This window comes from Callospermophilus lateralis, chromosome 10 (genome assembly GCF_048772815.1).
Source record: "Callospermophilus lateralis isolate mCalLat2 chromosome 10, mCalLat2.hap1, whole genome shotgun sequence".
Classification (NCBI taxonomy): Eukaryota; Metazoa; Chordata; class Mammalia; order Rodentia; family Sciuridae; genus Callospermophilus; species Callospermophilus lateralis.
The window spans coordinates 72,827,871-72,845,657 of NC_135314.1; the positions used below are offsets into that span (position 1 = coordinate 72,827,871).

Genomic DNA, 17,787 nt, shown 5'->3' on the forward strand with positions numbered 1-17,787 from the left:
TGGGTTGCCCTAGAATAAAACTAAGTTTGGCTCTGATTTCAGCTGCCGAGCCCTGGCCCAGAGTGGAGAATGGGCCTTTCCAGTGGTCACGGGGCTTCTCTGTCTCCTCATGTTCTACAGCCTTATTTCCATGAATAGATTGAACCCAGGCATCTTGCATGGAGGTAAGGCCTCAGAACCTGGGAGAAGAAGGTGGCACTCCAAGGGCTGATGACTACAGGGGCTATTTCTACAGTGCTAACCCCACCTAGGGCCTCAGGATCCCTTCCCTCCATGTCATCATTAATTAGTCCTGGCACTTCATTTCCCAAGCCACTGAGGTACAAAAAACCAGAATCCTGGAGGTTTTCCAGTTGCTTTAGAAGAGAAGACCAGGCAGGCTGGCAAGAGAGGCCAGCAGGCTCTTTCAAACCATGCAATTGATCCTAACTCCTTCCCATTTCACACATGTCTCCAAGCACTGATCACTATTCCAAAGGGTGGAGCTCTATAGAGAGTTCTTCTGGCTGTAAACCCCCTTCTCTCTGACTGTAAGCCCATGTGAGTGGTCAGGTTGCTCAACTGGGACTGGGATTCCTCTTCCCACCTCCTCCCCACCCTCTTGTTGCCCAGTGATTTTATGGGGCTGCCCCAAGCAGCAGATGATGGAAGGGCCTCCTTCCACTTCACAAATCTCTTCCCATGCCAGGCTCTGTCGAGCAGGTCCTGGAGGCACCCTATATGGCACAGGTGAACAACAAATCTTTCCCAATGCCATGGTGTACCAAATGTAATCTCCACCACCTGCCCGGAACCGAACCTTCCACTGTGAGAGTTGCAAGATCTGTGTGGAGGTGAGTACTCCTCCTCTCTCTCCACTTACTAACCCATCCACAGTCACCTGGCCAGGACCAGGAACCTCCATCATAAATGTGCTAGGGGTGGGTATGAGACCATCATTATGCACTTCTAAAAGTGGCTCTTAGCCACTATTGGTCACTTACATATGTCATCACATCAGTCCTGAGAGGCTGGTGTTGCTTGCACAGGTGCTGATATACAATGAGTGTCCTATCCATGCTGACTGGGTGGAGTCAAGGGTAGAAAAGGCAATGACTGTCCCATCCCCTGGCTTGCTGATACTATATACCCAGACCTTTAGGCCAGCTGCTGCCCTGTTCTGGGGATCTTTGCCCTTCCACCTCTGGGTGTCCCAGTTGGAGGGTTTCCTGGGTTCTGAGTGCTTTTCTCTTGTGTGCACACCCTGCCCTGGTTTACAAGCACACAAGGCTGGATGGGAAAGGCTGTTTCTTTCATCCTTATCCAGTATCTGAGAAAATAGAACCCAGAGTTATTCTACATCCTGATCCAAGTGACACTGGGCAGGTCTTGTCTCTAAAGACCTCAGTCATGACAGGTGACCTGGTGAGTCACAGAGTCCTAACAGTTCTCTAGCAATGGAGATGCCGCTTTCTCCCTGGAGATGAGAGCTCAAGTGTAGGGCCAAGAGCAAGCGGCCTAGAGGGCTGGGTTATGGGAGGCCTCAGGATTTGGGGGTGCTGGAGGCCAGGCCAAATAGACCCTCAGGCTGCCTCCTCTCCCCTAGAAATTCGACCACCACTGCAGGTGGATAAACAATTGTGTGGGGCACCGCAACATCAGGCTCCACATGCTGCTCCTCCTCTCATTGTGCATCTACCTGGGTGCCCTGCTGGCTAGCTGTGTGCTTTTCCTCATAAGCAGGAGGAACATGCCCTTCATGGACAGAGCCATGACATATCCACACAGTCCCAAGGGCCCACACTGGGACCAGCTCTGGTGGAGGGGAGAGAGGGGCCGACAGCCAAGGGGCTGGGTAACTGAGGGCGGGGCTGACTGGGCGGGGCTAGAGGGAGAAGTCAGTTGGGAGGACCTTTGATGGACCCATAGAAGGCCAGTGGAGGCGGGGCAGGATGGCCTGTGGAGTTGAGAATGGTGGGGGTGGGGGGGCACGGAGTGGGGGAATGAAGGTTGAACAGGGACAGGAGGGACCACAGTGTGGTGGGGTGAGGTTCGGCTTGGGTGTATTGGACTGGTCCAGTCCAAGGAGGAAGAGCAGGTGGGTGGGGCTAGCTGGGGTGTGACCAGGGAAGGGAGGAGTCTGTGGAAAGGCGGGGCCAGGGAGGAAATGTCCCCGGCTTGGCTTCTTAGCTTGTGCACAGCATCATAGTGGCTGTATCCGCCACGGGCCTCCTGCTGCCACTCATCCCGCAGCTGCTCATCAAGGCCAGAGCCGTGAGCACCGCAAGGCGCCCCTATGAGACCCAGGTAAGAGGGACCAAGTGTGTGTACCCTGATACCCAGCTGGAAGGCAACACCTTACACCTCTGCCACTAGGCACTATCTGTGCTTTCTCCACTGCCCTTGGTCCTGATGATGCCCCTGAGTCCTACCTAACCCAACACTTAAGATGCAGCTCAGATCTCTCCTCCCGCTGGAGCTGGTTGGCCATGCTCCCTCCTGGGCGCATTGCATTGAAAGCCTTGAAAGCCGACTGGGCTATTTGAAGAATGGGCATAGATATGAGTGCGTTCATCTGCATTTGTTTTGATAAGCAACCTATAATCAGAATAATACTGGGAGACACCCAGAAGCACTCTTGAGAGGGAGTGGGTCCTGAGTGGTGTAGCAGATTGGAAGAAACTGGGAGTTTGGCAAGGCTGGAGTTGTAGAGTACCCGGTGTGTCCTAGGTGTGATTTTGGAGAGGCAGAGGCCAGGATGCATTGCCTGTGAGAGACACACCTTTGTAAAAAGGCATGGAAACATGGAAGTAGGGTGTTAACAGAATGATGAAGAAATGAATTTAATTCAAGCACAGGGTGGCATGAACAATGAGGATGACCCCATGGGGTACCATTAAGGCCCAGAAAGTCAAGCATTGAATTTCGTTTTAATGTAGTGAAAAAAAACCCTGGGAACCAAGATAAAATTTCTAAAAAATATCGTTTATTGAGGAATAATTTACAAATAGTAAAAGTCACCCTTTTTAGTCTTTAGTTAGGGTTTTTTGTACTCTCCACAATGATCAAAGTTAAACCAGTTTTATTGCCCCAGAGAATCCTTCCATCTCTTATTGTCAATTTCTCTCCCTACATCCTTGTGGTTTTTCTCTTTCCACAATCATGTATAAATGGAGTTGTTGCCATTTTAGTCTGACTTCATTCATTTAGCACAATGCATTCATCTATGTTCTTGCTCATATCACTAGTTTATTTCCTTTTACTTCTGTGTAGTAGTGTATGGATGCCCCATATATTATTTATACATTCACCCATTGAAGGATCTTTACATCGTATCTTGTTTTGGAGCAGCATTTATGTTTTTAGTTTGTTTGTTTTTGTACCAGGGATTGATCCCATGGGTGCTTAATCACTGAGCAACATCCTCAGTTCCCTTTATTTTTTTCTTTTTGAATTTTTTTTTTTTAACTTTGAGACAAGATTCTCACTAAATTGCTTAAGGCCTCACTAAGTTACAGAGGCTTACTTTGAACTTGAATTCTCCTGCCTCAGCCTCCCAAGCTGCTGAGATTATAGGCATGGGCCATTGGGCTCAACTAGTTTGGGGCAGTTACAAATAAAGCTATTATTTACAAGAATCCATCCTGTGGTTCTTCCAGCCCCAGATTAGGCCGTAGCCATCTTCCTCTGCTCAGAATAAGGCAGGATCTTCCAAGTTCAGGATCCCCAGTCTCAAGGGACTTAAATGTGGTCTGACTATGGAATTCAACAGACAGGGATCCTTTCCGTTATTTGCAGCACCCATTTCAGGCACTGATTCCATGCTCCAACTATCATTCTCTCCCTCTCCATTCTCTGACTGCAGCTCCTCCTAGAGTCATTTGCTTGGTGGTTGGAAGAACACATAAGTCTAAATCACAGATCTAGAACTGACCAGCAGGGAGATCTTGGCTATGCTACTTAGCCCCCTGGTCACTCAGTTTCCCTATCTGTAAAACAGGGAAATGTGGGTTAATTCATGTGAGACACATAGAGCAGTGACTGGTACTAGAAAGTGCCCTATCTGCTGTTGTTACTGTTACTACCATTCCTTCTTGGGGTCATCTATGCATGTTTGTGTCTCATCTTAAAAGCCAAGCAATTCCCATCCTTAACGTCCCAGGTCTCCACTCCACTTGTTGAACCCTCTGTGCCTTATTCCCTGAAAGACTGACAGTGCTCACTAGCTCCACCCTTCACTTCCTGGCCCACATCAGCCCAGACCCTGCCCTAGGTGTCATGATGATGTTCTCATCAAGGGGCAGAGCCAGTAGACATTCTTGACTACTCTTTCTGGACTAGTCACAGCTTCTAAAGCCAGATGGAGGTGAAATAGCCCTCTTGTATGTCTTAGTGTTTAATGCTCTGGGCTTCTCTGCATGTACTGGGTGCTGTGAGCTGGGTTGCCTACATGTGTCCCATAATACCCTCTCTCTGCATTACCCTGGCCATAACCCATGGTGCTCAGGACCTCATATTACAGCTGCCCTTACCATCCTGCACTAGGCTAGCTGTGCTGTTTACAGTGTGTGTTTTCAACCCACAGTAAAGTTATTAGACTTTATTTTTTTGCTACTGGATATTAAACCCAGGGGCACGTTACCACTTAGCTATATCCCCAGTTCGTTCCATTTTTTTATTTTCAAACAAGGTCTAAGTTTTTGAGTCTGGTCTCAAACTTGTGATTCTCCTGCCTCAGTGTCCTGGGTTGCTGGGATTACATGCTTATGCCACCATGCCTGGTTTGCCTGAGACATTTTTGATGCCCTGAAATATTTCTGGCTGGGGGTGTAATGAGTGGTAGAGCATGTGCTTAGCATATGCAAGGCCCTGGGTTCTTCAATCCCCAGCACACAAAGAAAATAAATATGAATAAATGAGTAAACTAACAAAGGAAAGAATCAACCTTTGAGATAGAAGAAAAGAGATAAAGGTACAGAGAGAATCTGGATGCCCTGACCCCTCCAAGTTAAGGGAAAGAAGGAGAGGTAACAGGAAGTTGGGCAGAAGATGAGGCAAGAAGAAGATGCCACTTGATTTTGGTCCTGTGGGTGTGAAGGGTATTTGAGACATAGAATGAGAGCAGGAGCCCCAGCAGTGGAGCCAGTATCAGAGGCTGGTCTGGGTGCTTTCAGAGCTGTTGGATTCTATTCATGTCTGACAGGGTTCCATGTGGGGAGAGGAAGGTATTCAAATTTAGTGCTCAGTTCTTAAAAATTTATTAATTATCATTCTTTTCAGCATTTTTCTATATCTTATGTACAATCCACATTTTTTATACTTATCTAATCAAACATTCTTTCTCTAAATTTAAAAATTCTGTATTTTTTTTAATACTCTGCCATTATTATTTTTTTCTGGTAGTAGGGATTAAACCCAGAGGTACTTTCCACTGAAGCTACATCCCCAATCCTTGCTATATTTCATTTTGAGATAAGGTCTCACTAAGTTGCTGAGAGCCTTGCTAAGTTGTTGAGGCTTGGCCTTGAACTTGTGATCCTCCTGCCTCAGCCTCCCAAATCACTGGGATTACAAGTGGGCGCCACTGCACCTGGCAGAATGCTAATTTCTTCAGTGCTGCGAACAACTTAAGGGAGGCAGAACCTCATAGAGCACAATGGTTTATGTTGCTTTTTGGGCATATTCAAGAGCTGTTCTGATGTGAAATCCTCTTTCCTTCTAGTGAAAAATAGTGTTGAATATCAGAGTCTTCATGTATGGGCAATGGGAGAGTTGGGGATAGACAGAGGTGCTACTGGGACACTTGCCATTCTTCCAGAATATTTGCTGAGTAAAGCTCTTGAAGCTGGAGTGAGACTCAACCTTGTCTGGGAGTAGGAGGGGGGCAAGGCTGATGGATGAAGTCAGCAGGAGGAGAGAGTAGAACAAGGGAGAGAAGAAGCCAGTCAGTGTCCAGGGTAGGACTTGACCTTTGCGCTTGACCTATACTGCTTTGTGTACTGAAGGCCTTAAGCCCAGATTTTCCTGGGCCAGCTGATTTGTGACTATGAAAACATGATTGGGCATTTCTGCTGCCACTGCCCTCCCAGATAGTGAAAGTCAATGAAGGTACATTTTTAGAAAAAATCAAGAGGTGAGAAAGTAAAGTGGGAGCAGGATGGAGACACCATTATTGCATCAGTTGAGCAGAGCAGCACTAGAAATGTCTTAAATGGTATCTGGAAGGACATGGCAGGAGGACATGTGTGGCCAGTGGAGACAGAGCAAGGATGTGGCAAAGGGAGGTAAAAGGTGATGAGGGAGCCCTTGGAAGACAGGAGATGTGGGTGCAATGTCAGGACTGGTCTGAAGAGAGCTGCTCACAAGTGGGTTGAGGGAGGTTACTCTTCCTAGGTGCCTGGGGAGGTAGGAGGCCCTGGGTCACTCTTGGGCTCCCCTGTCCTTGGAATCTTGCCACAGGCCTGGGTTGAGCCCTGGCTTAACTGATCAACTTAGGGGGAGTGTCACTGGGAGATGATCTTGCGCACTCCTGCTGATTCTGAGCTCCTCTTTTCATCCCCATCTCCCTCCAGGATGACAATCCCCTTGACCAAGGCTGCTTCACAAATTGTTACATCCAGATGTGTATGCCACTGGGACCCAAGTAAGTTGGTAAACCAGGGGCAGAAGTGGTGGACCCTGGGGCTGGTGGGATGGGGTGAAGCTGGGTCCCTTTCTCTGGTCCCTTACTCCAGCTCTAAGACCCTGATGCTCACTGCTCTTTCCATTGGGGTTTTGTCCAGGACATTTTGGGAGCCTCTGGGAATTTCATTCTTACCTGCCTTTGTAGGCTTTTGCCCCAAGAAATGGGGTAGAAGAGAACAGCAGCCTGGATGAGCCACCTGGATAAGAGCCCTGGATTTTGTGCTTTCCAAGCTGAGGTGTGAGGGTGGTCAGGGTAGTTGGTGGCCAATGTGGGTAGTGACCCCTCACATTTGGTTTGTTGCTCCCCAGGTATGTGTCAGAAGTTGTGAGTGTACAAATAGAGCTGGAGACTGAATGGAAATCAACAGAGGTGTACTCTCCAGCACAACATCCCACAGACTTCCCTGGGCCCAGGTCTCCAACCCAGGTCCCCCCAAGGAGTGGCCAGTCTGCACCTTTACAGGAGGTGAGGATTAGTTGGTGTGCATTGAAACAAGGGTGTCTATGGGCTGCATATGTATTGGGAGAAGGCCCTCAGGTTGGACTAGCTCTGACGCTGAAGCACTTGGAGCATAAGGAGGGGGATTATGGACCTGGAGGGTGAAGGATCCAGGTCACAGGGCTTCACAGCACACTGAGGTGTCCCTGGATTCAATCCTTAGCAGTGGAAAACCAAAGGAAAATTGACAGTTTTGTGTTTGTTTGAGATGGAGTCCCACTATGTTGTCCAGGCCAGTCTTGAACTCCTGAGCTCAAGCAATCCTCCTATATCAATGCCCTGAGGGCTGGAAGGCAGGTGTGTGCTACTGTACTTATCTAGAAAATGGATTTTAAACCAGGTTGGCAGCATATGACTGATTCCACAGCTCAGGAATCTGAGGCAGGATGATCTCAAGTTTTAGGCTAGCCTCAAAAATTTAGCTTAGGGGGAGGGTCACTATATAATATATATATAATAATTGTAATATATATTTAATATAGATATAGATATAGATATATTACACTATATAATATATAACCTCAAAAATTTAGCTTAGGGGGAGGGTCACAATATAATATATATATATATATATATATATATATATATATATATATATAATATAAATACATCCAAATACATCTATATAATGGAATGATATATTCATTCCATTATATAGATGTATTTGGATGTTTTTAGATTTCTGCTTTGGGGATAATATAAATAAGGATGAAAACTTATGGTTTTGAACACGCTAGGCAAGAGCTCTAGCATTGAGCCACACCAGCAGCCCTACATTTAAATTTGGGTTATTTCTTACTATTAGTTATTGGAACACACCAGTTTTATCTTTTTCTTTTCTTTTCTTTGGGGGTGTGGTGGGTATTCCTCTAATGTTCATACTGGTCTCATATTTGTGGGCTCAAGTGGTTCTCCTGCTTCTCCCTTCTGAGCAGGTTGGAACTATAGGTATATGCCACCACACTTGGCTATATAATCTTTTATTGATAAGACATTTTACACATGATAGGAAACCCAGGATAAAAATAAATAAATAAATAAATAAATAAATAAATAAATAATACGGACATACAGCAATTTAAGATGAGCATAAGGACATATGGCTATCACTACAACAGCTCAGGAAGATAAGTTTGAGACCAGCACGTGCAGTGCAGTTTAGCAATCCCCTATCTCAAAACAAAGAGGGCAGGCAATGTAGCTCAGTAGTATAATCTCCCTGGTTTCAATCCCCAATACTGCCAAAAATTAAAAAAATAAAAGCTGGGTTTCGTGGCACATGCCTGTAGTTTCAACTACAAAGTAAAGCACAAGGATCACTTGAGTCCATGAGTTTGAGACAAGCCTGGGTAAAATGGTGAGACCTTAAGTCTCAAAAAAAAACAAACAAAAAAAACCCTAAAACTAATAGTAATGATAATAATAATTTCCAAAACCAGGCACTGTGGCTCACACTTATAATCCCAGAGACTCTGGAGGTTGAGGTAGGAGGATGACAGGTTTGATGCAGGCATTGAGATCTTAGCAAGGCTCCTGTCTCCAAATTTACAAAAGAGCAAGGGGGCTGTGGATGGAGTTCAGTGGTAAAGCATTCCTGGATTCAATCCCCATTACAGGGGATGGAAGAGGAATGAAACAATTTCACTCCATAACATTAAAATCTTGGTATTGGAGGCATAACTTGTGGTGGTGCTTAGCATGTGCTTAATATGCTTGAGTCCCTGGGTTCAGTCTCAAACACCAAAAATAGAATAAAAACCAATTTAAAAAAATCTTTATGTATCCCAAATCACAAATGAAAATCTTAGTTTAGCTTATATAATTTTTGACCCAGAAATGTAATTTTTAGCAAGTGTGTAGAACAGCATAGATTACGGGTTTTGCCTCATTTACATAGCAAAAACTAGCAAAAAATCACCTTAAATGTCATTAGTGGTAACTTGTTTAAAATATGGCATGACCATGTATTGGACTACTAGATAATTTTGATAAGTTTTCTTTTGTGAATTGCTGCAGTCTGGCTGGGCAAAATAACCGGGAGGTGACAAGCAACTTGAAAGTTGAAGCAGGAACCCCTTTATTGTGAGGGAACTGAGCGGGAACTGAAGGTAGTGGGCACCCAAGGTAGCAGGAGCTGCCTTATTGCAAATCAGCAGAGGTATATATACATAACTGATTACACACAGCTTAACTCAATTAGCATCATCTAGATACAGCAGTCAGCCAATAAGGAATTCCCACCATCTTAATGGCTTGGTGGCATTGCTTCACAAACCACTCCTTCTGGCAAACTGCCAGGCGCCATCTTGACTTGATTTGCAGTCCCCAACAGTGAATTGTTAACATTATTTTCTTTCATATTTAAAGAAGGATGTCTTCTCTTCTGGAACACCATCAGCAAGTTAATAATTTATTTCTTATGATTCTTGTTATAATTTAGGTTACTGAAAACAAATCTGTTTTTATTTTGCTGTCTAAAAGAAATTCAGCCATCAGAGGTAGATAATATTGAATATATTTCTAAAATAGTACTCAAGAATACTATTCATATACATATATTTCATATATTTACTTTTCCATGTTTCATAAAATCACCTTTACTTCTTAATTAATTACATTGGAACCAATGAGGTTTAATCATTTATAAATTAGCTATTGAAAAAATAAGTTCTTAAAGTATGTTTAAAAAAAGAGCTGGTCACATTTTAATCTTTTAATTTTGCTGGCTTGCCTTCTTTTGCTTGTGTGATAAATGCAGCTGAATACAAAAGGGTTAGAAACATTAGCAATAATAACAGAGGAATTTGATGGTGAGGAAGAGGCCATACTTCCTGCCATTGCCCCAGGACCAGATCATACAAAATCAGTGAGTGATTGGCTAATGACAATCACTAGGTGTGTGCTTCTGTGCATGTGTGTTTCTGAAAACAGCTGTTTGCGTTTGACTTTCAGTGATAATTTCAAAAAGCCTTCAAGTTTAAAACATTTTAGTATGAGAAAATTAATTTAAAATTAGTTTAAGATTTTTACCTAGAGTACTCATCAAAAACAACTTTTTTGAAAAATAAAAATCTAATGGCTTTTTTAAAAGTTAGAATACTTGACTCACTGGGTTTTTTTCTTTCTATATTTTGCCCACTTTTCCAGAGAAGTCATCTATTTCTCTGGTTTGTTTGTTTGTTTGTTTGTTTGTTTCATAATGTGAATAACTATTATATCTAAAACTTGGATCTTTCCTCTTTCCCAGATTACATATTTTATTTCTCATTTTTACATTTTTCTCAAAGCCTTGATGTCAATTCAAATGGACAGTCCAGAGTAAATTTTCTCACCAGCTAAGGGAGAGTTTCAATAGTAATGACTTCAGATGGAGCCAAGAAGAGAGAACTACTAAGGGGAATTGCAGGGGACTGTGACATGGTGGCACACAGTGCAATATACAGGCATAGCTGTGAGAACTGCCATTGGATCCTGATCTCATGATAGATGTCTATGTTGTCTTTAGACCTTACAATTGGCTCTTTGAAGTGAAAGGGAGGGTAGGCATTATATTTGTGCAAAATATTTTGTGGAAATTAGTAATAGTTATTTCAACACCAAAATTTCTAGTCTTTTGCATTTTATCTTTTTTTTAAGAAAGCCGTCATTTTCAAAGTGTGCTGCTTTTTTGCTACATTGTTTACTACTTTATTTTCTTAACTTTAAAAAATATTTTTAGTTGTAGATGGACAACAGTACCTTTTATTTATTTATTTATTTTTCTGTGGTGCTGAGGATCAAGTCCAGTACCTCACATATGCTAGGCAAGCACTCTACCACTGAGCTGCATCCTAGCCCTTGGTGTACTATTTTAGATCTGGGCACACAAAAATTTTATTTATAAACCTACTATTTTGTTAGTTATGCTTTTTGGGGGTTTTGTTTTGGCATTTAACCATTGAGCCACATTCCTAGCCCATCATTTTAGATTTTTTTTTTTTTTTTTTTTTTTTTTTTGAGACAGGGTCTCGCTAATTTGCTGAGCCTGGCTTTACATTTGGAATCCTCCTGTCTCAGCCTCTCAAGCTACTGAAATTACAGGCATGTACCACTGCACCCGGTTTGTAGTTCCATTTTTAAATATATTTATGTTATGGAAAAGAAAAATGTTCCACATTTTTTTCAATACTTTTTTTTTTTTTTTTTTTAGTCTGAAAGAATTGCATTCTTTGAACAATAAGAAAGATAACTTAGTTCTGGTTAAAAATTAAGGAACTGAATAATGAGCCAGTAAGCATATCTGAAAATTTTTCTTGAAATCTCAGTAATGAACTATATTTCTGCAGATTTCCACAAAGTCTGTAACTGACCCGATTTCTGCACCTGTTGGTGATTCAAATGTTGGCAATGGTGCCCAGTCATCAAACAAAGAAGACAAATTTGACAGATGAAGAAATTATTGAGAAATTAAGTATGTTACATACACTTCACATTATTCATGAATTAACATTTCTTAAAGCATTTGACACAAGGGTGGGAGGTATACTTCAGTAGTAGAGAACTTGCCAAGTGTGTGCAAGGCCCTGGGTTCTATCCCCAGCACTGCAAACAAAACAAAACAACAATAATACAAGACAGATGTAATATATGCCTTTTATTTTTACCTTAAAGCAGAAAGAAAAATTGTTTTCTTATAGAAGTAACAGCTTCCATTAAAATGTAGTGAGCTCTGGGCATGATGGCACATGGTTATAATCCCAGCAATTTAGGAGATTGAGGCAGAGGATTTCAAGTTCAAGGTCAGTTTAGGTAACTTAGTAAGACGTTGTCTCAAAATGAAAAATCAAAAGGGCTGGAAATATATCTCAGGGATAAAGTGCTCCTGGATTCAACCCCCAGTACCACCCAATAAGAGTGAAGGCAAAGTAATATTCATTTTGTTTGTTGCCACATTTGAGATGTATTATGTATTGATAGTGAGGTCAGTCCCTTTGGGAGTAACACTTCTTTTTCTATGAGCCAAATTTAAAGGATATGAACATGGACATAGTTGGAAAACTTATCAAAGGAGGTTTATATGTATTTTTCCAAATCTACAGCTTTTCAAAATAGAAACATGTAGTCATAAAATATATTTCAAGGAAAAACATGTTTTCCTTGTCTCTTAATTCATTTACTACCAGTGGTCCAAATCAATCATTATAAATAATGTAAACAGTCCCAAGAAGGAGTAACAATAAGGTCTGATTACAAGGCTCCAATAACTATAGTTATAAAGAACAATGTGACCTACAAGGCTCAAGGAAAAGTACTTTATAGATGGGTTGTTATAAGCACTTACATGTTCAACATTTATTTGTTCTTCATTCCTCAGAAATTTCCAATATAATACCTCTTTGACTGTGGAATCCTATAGATATTTTATATAGTAGTCCTTATCTTAGGAGGGCTGCTGCTTTAAAAAAATAAACTAGAATAGTAGTTGTGACTATTCATTTGTGACTTTTAGTTATCACATCCTCTATCTTTATGCCCTTATGTTCTTGGCTTAAACCTTAGTAGCTAACTTGAGTTTGAGTACTTACATAAGATTATTTATGGGAGTTTCCTTGATATATATCCCTGTCTTCTTTTATCCTGAGTAAGTAAAAATTTCTTATATTTTGACTTACTGGTCATAAGAATTTATATGATTTACATGATTTTATATCCAACCTCCTCCATTTTCTTGGTCATGATGTTGAACATTCCTAAAATAGATATATGATTATTTCATATTAGAGTAATCTCTATAGGTGGTTTCTTAAATATATTGAAACAAGATATACTAGAATAGTTAGAAAAGACAGGGTTATTCAGTTGGCTATCATTTATTTATTATTACTTATAGTAGTTTCATAACTTATCATTAGGGAGATACATGCTCTGGAGAAGAAAAGTAGAATGAGGAATTTCCCATGAATTGCCAAGTTTATGTTTATTGTTTGTACTTGGGATTGAACCCTGGGGCTGCTTTACAACTGAGCTATACACCAGCCCTTTTTATTTTTTGTTTTGTGATAGGGTCTCACTGAGTTTCCAAGACTGGTCTCCAGCTTGTGATTCTTTTGCCTCAGCTCCTGAATTGGAATTACAGGCATGTGCCACTACACCCTGTTGGAATTGCCATTTGGAATGCTGTACATCCAGAGAATTGCCTTAATTTTCAGGCAGACTAGAACAATTGGTTATTTGGAAATGTCATAATTTTTTTAGAAAGTGATTATTTAGGAGTTCTAACCTAATGGAGACTATGTGTCTTCTTATTTCCCATACCTTTTTGCTTTTATTAAGTTTCTTCAGTGTTTTGTTTGAAACAAATTATTGTTGAAACTTGATGTGTTTGAAAACCACTGTTTTAACATCAGTAGAGTTTATTAAAATGAATAATGATACCAAAATTAATTTATGATTAAAATGCTTGACTGAGCTTTCATTGTTATTTTATTTAAAATAGGAACTATTGTGAGCATTGGTGACCCTATAACAAAATATACACGATTTGAAAAAATTGGACAAGGGTAAGTGCTTATAAATATATTGTTATAATGTTCACTACTTACTGGGTATTCAGCATGAGCTCTCTTTTCCCCCTGACATTGAGCAATCACTGTATTTTTATGAGTTGTACTTTAGGGGATTTGTGAAAACACATAATGCAATTGTCAAAAACCCTACATGTTAACAATGACTTTACATCATTTTTTCTTCTCGAATGTTATTTCTCATAGATGGCAAGGGATTATTAGATAGAAAAATTACCCATGAAATATTTAAAAGACAATTTTATTGCAGGATTATAGGCCATGAATTGATTATATAGGCCCATTTATTTGGGGCTGGGTATGTAGTTCAGTGTGGAGTGCTTGCCTAGGATACATGAGGTCCTGGGGCCCATCCCTGGCATTGCAAAAACAATAGCAAAACAAAGTAAAAACCCATGCATTTAGCTGGGTATGGGGGTACACACTGATAATCCCAGCAACTCAGGAGGCTGAGTTAGGAGGATTGCAAGTTTTCAGCCAGCCTCAGCAATTTAGTTAGATCCAAAGATAAAAAGGGCCAGGAGTTAGCTTACTGGTAAGGTGCCCCTGGGTTCAAGCCTCAGTACTAAATAAATACATACATAAAATGTTTTTGAATCCTATTATTGAGTATTGATCTTTGAGTCTGCCACTCTAATTTTGCTCAGTAATTTGTTTTTAAACTATACTGAGCTCTTTCTTCTATTTCTTGAGAGCAAAAAATCTTTAAATTTTCAATATTTCTAACCTCTAGAAAATGTTCTGTGAATTTAGAAAAAAAATTAGTAGAATGTAGAATGAGAATTTTTGGAAATTTCCTTATGAACTTCTCTTTAACAACTAAATTCAGTTCAGCACTGATTTTAATAAAAATAAGAAAATTAAAATCACTTTAATATTTTGAACATGATAATAAATGTTATATATTGAATAATTAAAAAACAAATGAATAAAATAATACCTATGTATATGGATAGGTATCAGAAATCCAGGTGAAAATATTTATTTATTTGTTTGTTTTTGGAACTAGGGATTGAACTCAGAGGCATTTTTAATGCTGAGCTACTTTCCCAGGCCTTTCACTGGCATGTGCCAACACACTCAGCCAGATGAATTTCAAAAAGCAAATTGCAGAGAAATACAAAAATATCAACTTCATAGTTAAAAGTATAGAAAAGTGCATGAAAATGATGCACATCATATACAGAATGAACAATAAATACAGGTTGTCCTTGGGTGAAGGGAGAATGCCATATAAAAGGGCATACCAGGAATCTTCAAGTTTTTTAGCAGTACTTTGTTTCTTAAGCAGGGAACTGTATTCATGAATGCATGTTATTTGTTCTTTTATCTTTTTTTCCTTATATTTTTGTAGGTCTAAAATATTTCAAATAAAAGTTTTGGCTACAAGGATTACCTCTTCTTTTTCCTTTCCTGTTTTGTTTTTTGAGATGCTAAATCTTAAGTGTTCTTTGATACTTTTTCAATTGTGAGAAGGGCAAAGTCTTTGGATATTATGAATGGCAGTGATTTAAAAGTCTTAAGTATTATTGTGTTTTTCCCCCCTAGGCCTTGTATTACACTCTTTACTGCTATTGATGTGGCTCTGGGACAAGAGGTAGCAACTTTTTCATATTTATAGATGTTATATCAGCTTTTTGTTTAGGAGAAAAAAAAAGATAAAACTAAGCATAATCAATAGGAACATACTTTTTAAGTTAGATATGTTGTAAGTATTAATCTAAATTTTATAGCCATTCTCACATTAGGGGGAACAAATAAGTAATTATGTCATGAATAATCAAATATTTAAAAAAATATTTTCTCAGGTTGGAGTGAAAAGAAGATTAATTCTTGCCACTGGACTGATCTTACATTGGTTAGTTAACTTCAAGATAAATATGAACATATTTAGGGTCTGGGTAGTATAAAAAACTGTTCATAGTCTCTGTGCAAGTAAAAATACTACTTAAATGTCAGGTATAATCTTCACTATATAATATCATGTGTTACTATAAATTAGTAATACTGTTTGGTGTTTGTTATTTTCTAAGAGAATTAGAAAAAACTGATTTTTTTCCCAATTCTGTTTCCATTACAGGTTGCTATTAAAAAGATTAATTTACAGAAACACCCACTGAAGAAACTGATCATAACTGAGCTTTTGGTGATTAAAGAATTAAAGAATCCCAACATAATTCACTTCTTAGGTAAGTATGTTTGAGGTTCTTTAAAATATTTGGACAAAATATGAAAATTTGTAATCTAGTGGTTCAATGGAGGCTAGCCACATTGAAGTGTCAATACTGAGCAGGAAATTTAAAAGAGAAAGAGGAGAGGTGAAAATAGCATATTCCAAGTTAGAAAGTCCTTTTGCTACAAAGATATTACTTCACTAGTGAGAGAAGGCAGCTAAATGAAGGACATTGCTTATCCTGTGTATATTCATCCAAATGGTCAGAAGTAGAAACATGAGGAATGGTCACCTAGAATTCATGATGAAACCAACAGAGGTGACTAGCACACAATTCTTAGATGTTTAGATCAGTTTTTATTTAAAATGCTATTCTTCGTGGGCAAATTTTATGTTTATCCAAAGCTCTGGTGCACACCTGTACTCTCCCAAAAGCAGTGGTGCACACCTGTACTCTCCCAGAGGCTGAGGAGAATTATTAGTTCAAAGCCAACCTCCACAATTTAGCAAGAGCCTAAGCAAATAAGTGAAACTGTGTCTTTAAATAAAATACAAAAAGGACTGCGGATGTGGCTTAGTGGTTGAGTGCTCCTGAATACAATCCCGATTCTCCCTGCCCCACCACCCCTGCAAAAATAAAAAATACCTCCTGAAGTTTAGAAATTGACATTTAAAAACAAACAAACAAAGACAAAATGGAAAATTAAGTATACTATTTATTTTTTTTTAAAGTGATCACATATATGAATTATAGACGACTAGTAAAAAATGATACTAGTGGTTGTACTACAGGGTTACAGGTGATTTTCTTCCATATATATAAATTTATAAAATATGGGAAATGGTAATGTATTTTGAAACTTTAGCCCTAATTATGGGGTCTGCATTCATGGAAATAAATTTTCAGGTACATTTCTCTGCTTTTCAAAATAATATTTCTAGTCAGCATGGAAGATAAGCCATAGGTTTTGGATTCATGAGAACTTGACTTCAGATGCTGATTCTGTCACTTACTATGTGATCTCAGATGAGTTACTTAACCTCTCCAAGCCTCTTATTTGCAAAACAAGACAAATAATTCCTGTGTTATAGAGTTATTTTGGTTGGAAAACTCCAAATACAGACATAGACTACTATTTTGGGCAAACTATGACTTAAAAATCATAATGAATATCATAATGATCCTCTGATTTTTTGTGCTGTTACATAGTAACTTTCCAATTTTCTGTTTATCTCTCAAACTATAAGCTCAGTAGTTTCATTATTAAGGGGCTTAACATTTGAACTCTTGAACATAGAGTGTCATATGTTTAAAATAAAATAAAATATATGTTTTTTTATGTTCTATCTTTAGTTACCTGGTAGGAGACAACCTGTTTGTAGTAATGGAATACCTTGCTGGTGGGCCACTGACTGATGTTGTTACAGCAACCTGCATGGATGAGGCACAGATTGCTGCTATGTGCAGAGAGGTGAGTTTACTTTTTTTGGGATAAAGCAGGGTGATATGTGGTTAGCAGGGGATGGATAAAAGGAAAGTTTTTCTGCACAGAAAATTTTTATTATACGCATTCTCTATAAGTTATCCCATATTGTTTCATCTCGGATGAGAGTTTCAGCTCTTCAAATGTAAGATACCTTGGGAATGAGTGTAGGCCCTTTTTAATTTTTATTTTGTTTGTGGTATTTGTGATTGAATTCAGGGGCTACAATTTATATATGGAAGAAAAGCACCTATAATCCTGTCATACAGCCACTAGTATCATTTTTTACTAATTGTCTATCATTCATATATGTGATTATTTTTTTAATTGAATAATATACTTAATTTTTCATTCTTTCTTTGTTGTTTGTTAACATCAATTTTACGATTGTAACACTGACTTATA

At 39.5% G+C, this 17,787-nt stretch overlaps 1 protein-coding gene across 1 annotated transcript in view; it reads left to right on the forward strand.

Annotated features, from left to right (window-relative positions):
• The first annotated feature begins 681 nt into the window (after positions 1-681).
• LOC143407865 (serine/threonine-protein kinase PAK 2-like) overlaps positions 682-17,787 on the forward strand; it is a 33,098-nt gene continuing 15,992 nt past the window's right edge. Inside the window, 12 exon segments of the mRNA XM_077110343.1 lie at positions 682-833; positions 2,181-2,286; positions 6,552-6,622; positions 6,973-7,129; positions 9,530-9,559; positions 9,921-10,028; positions 11,488-11,579; positions 11,581-11,612; positions 13,638-13,701; positions 15,274-15,322; positions 15,806-15,918; positions 17,253-17,369. Of these exon segments, the coding sequence (XP_076966458.1) occupies positions 682-833; positions 2,181-2,286; positions 6,552-6,622; positions 6,973-7,129; positions 9,530-9,559; positions 9,921-10,028; positions 11,488-11,579; positions 11,581-11,612; positions 13,638-13,701; positions 15,274-15,322; positions 15,806-15,918; positions 17,253-17,369 (1,091 nt within the window).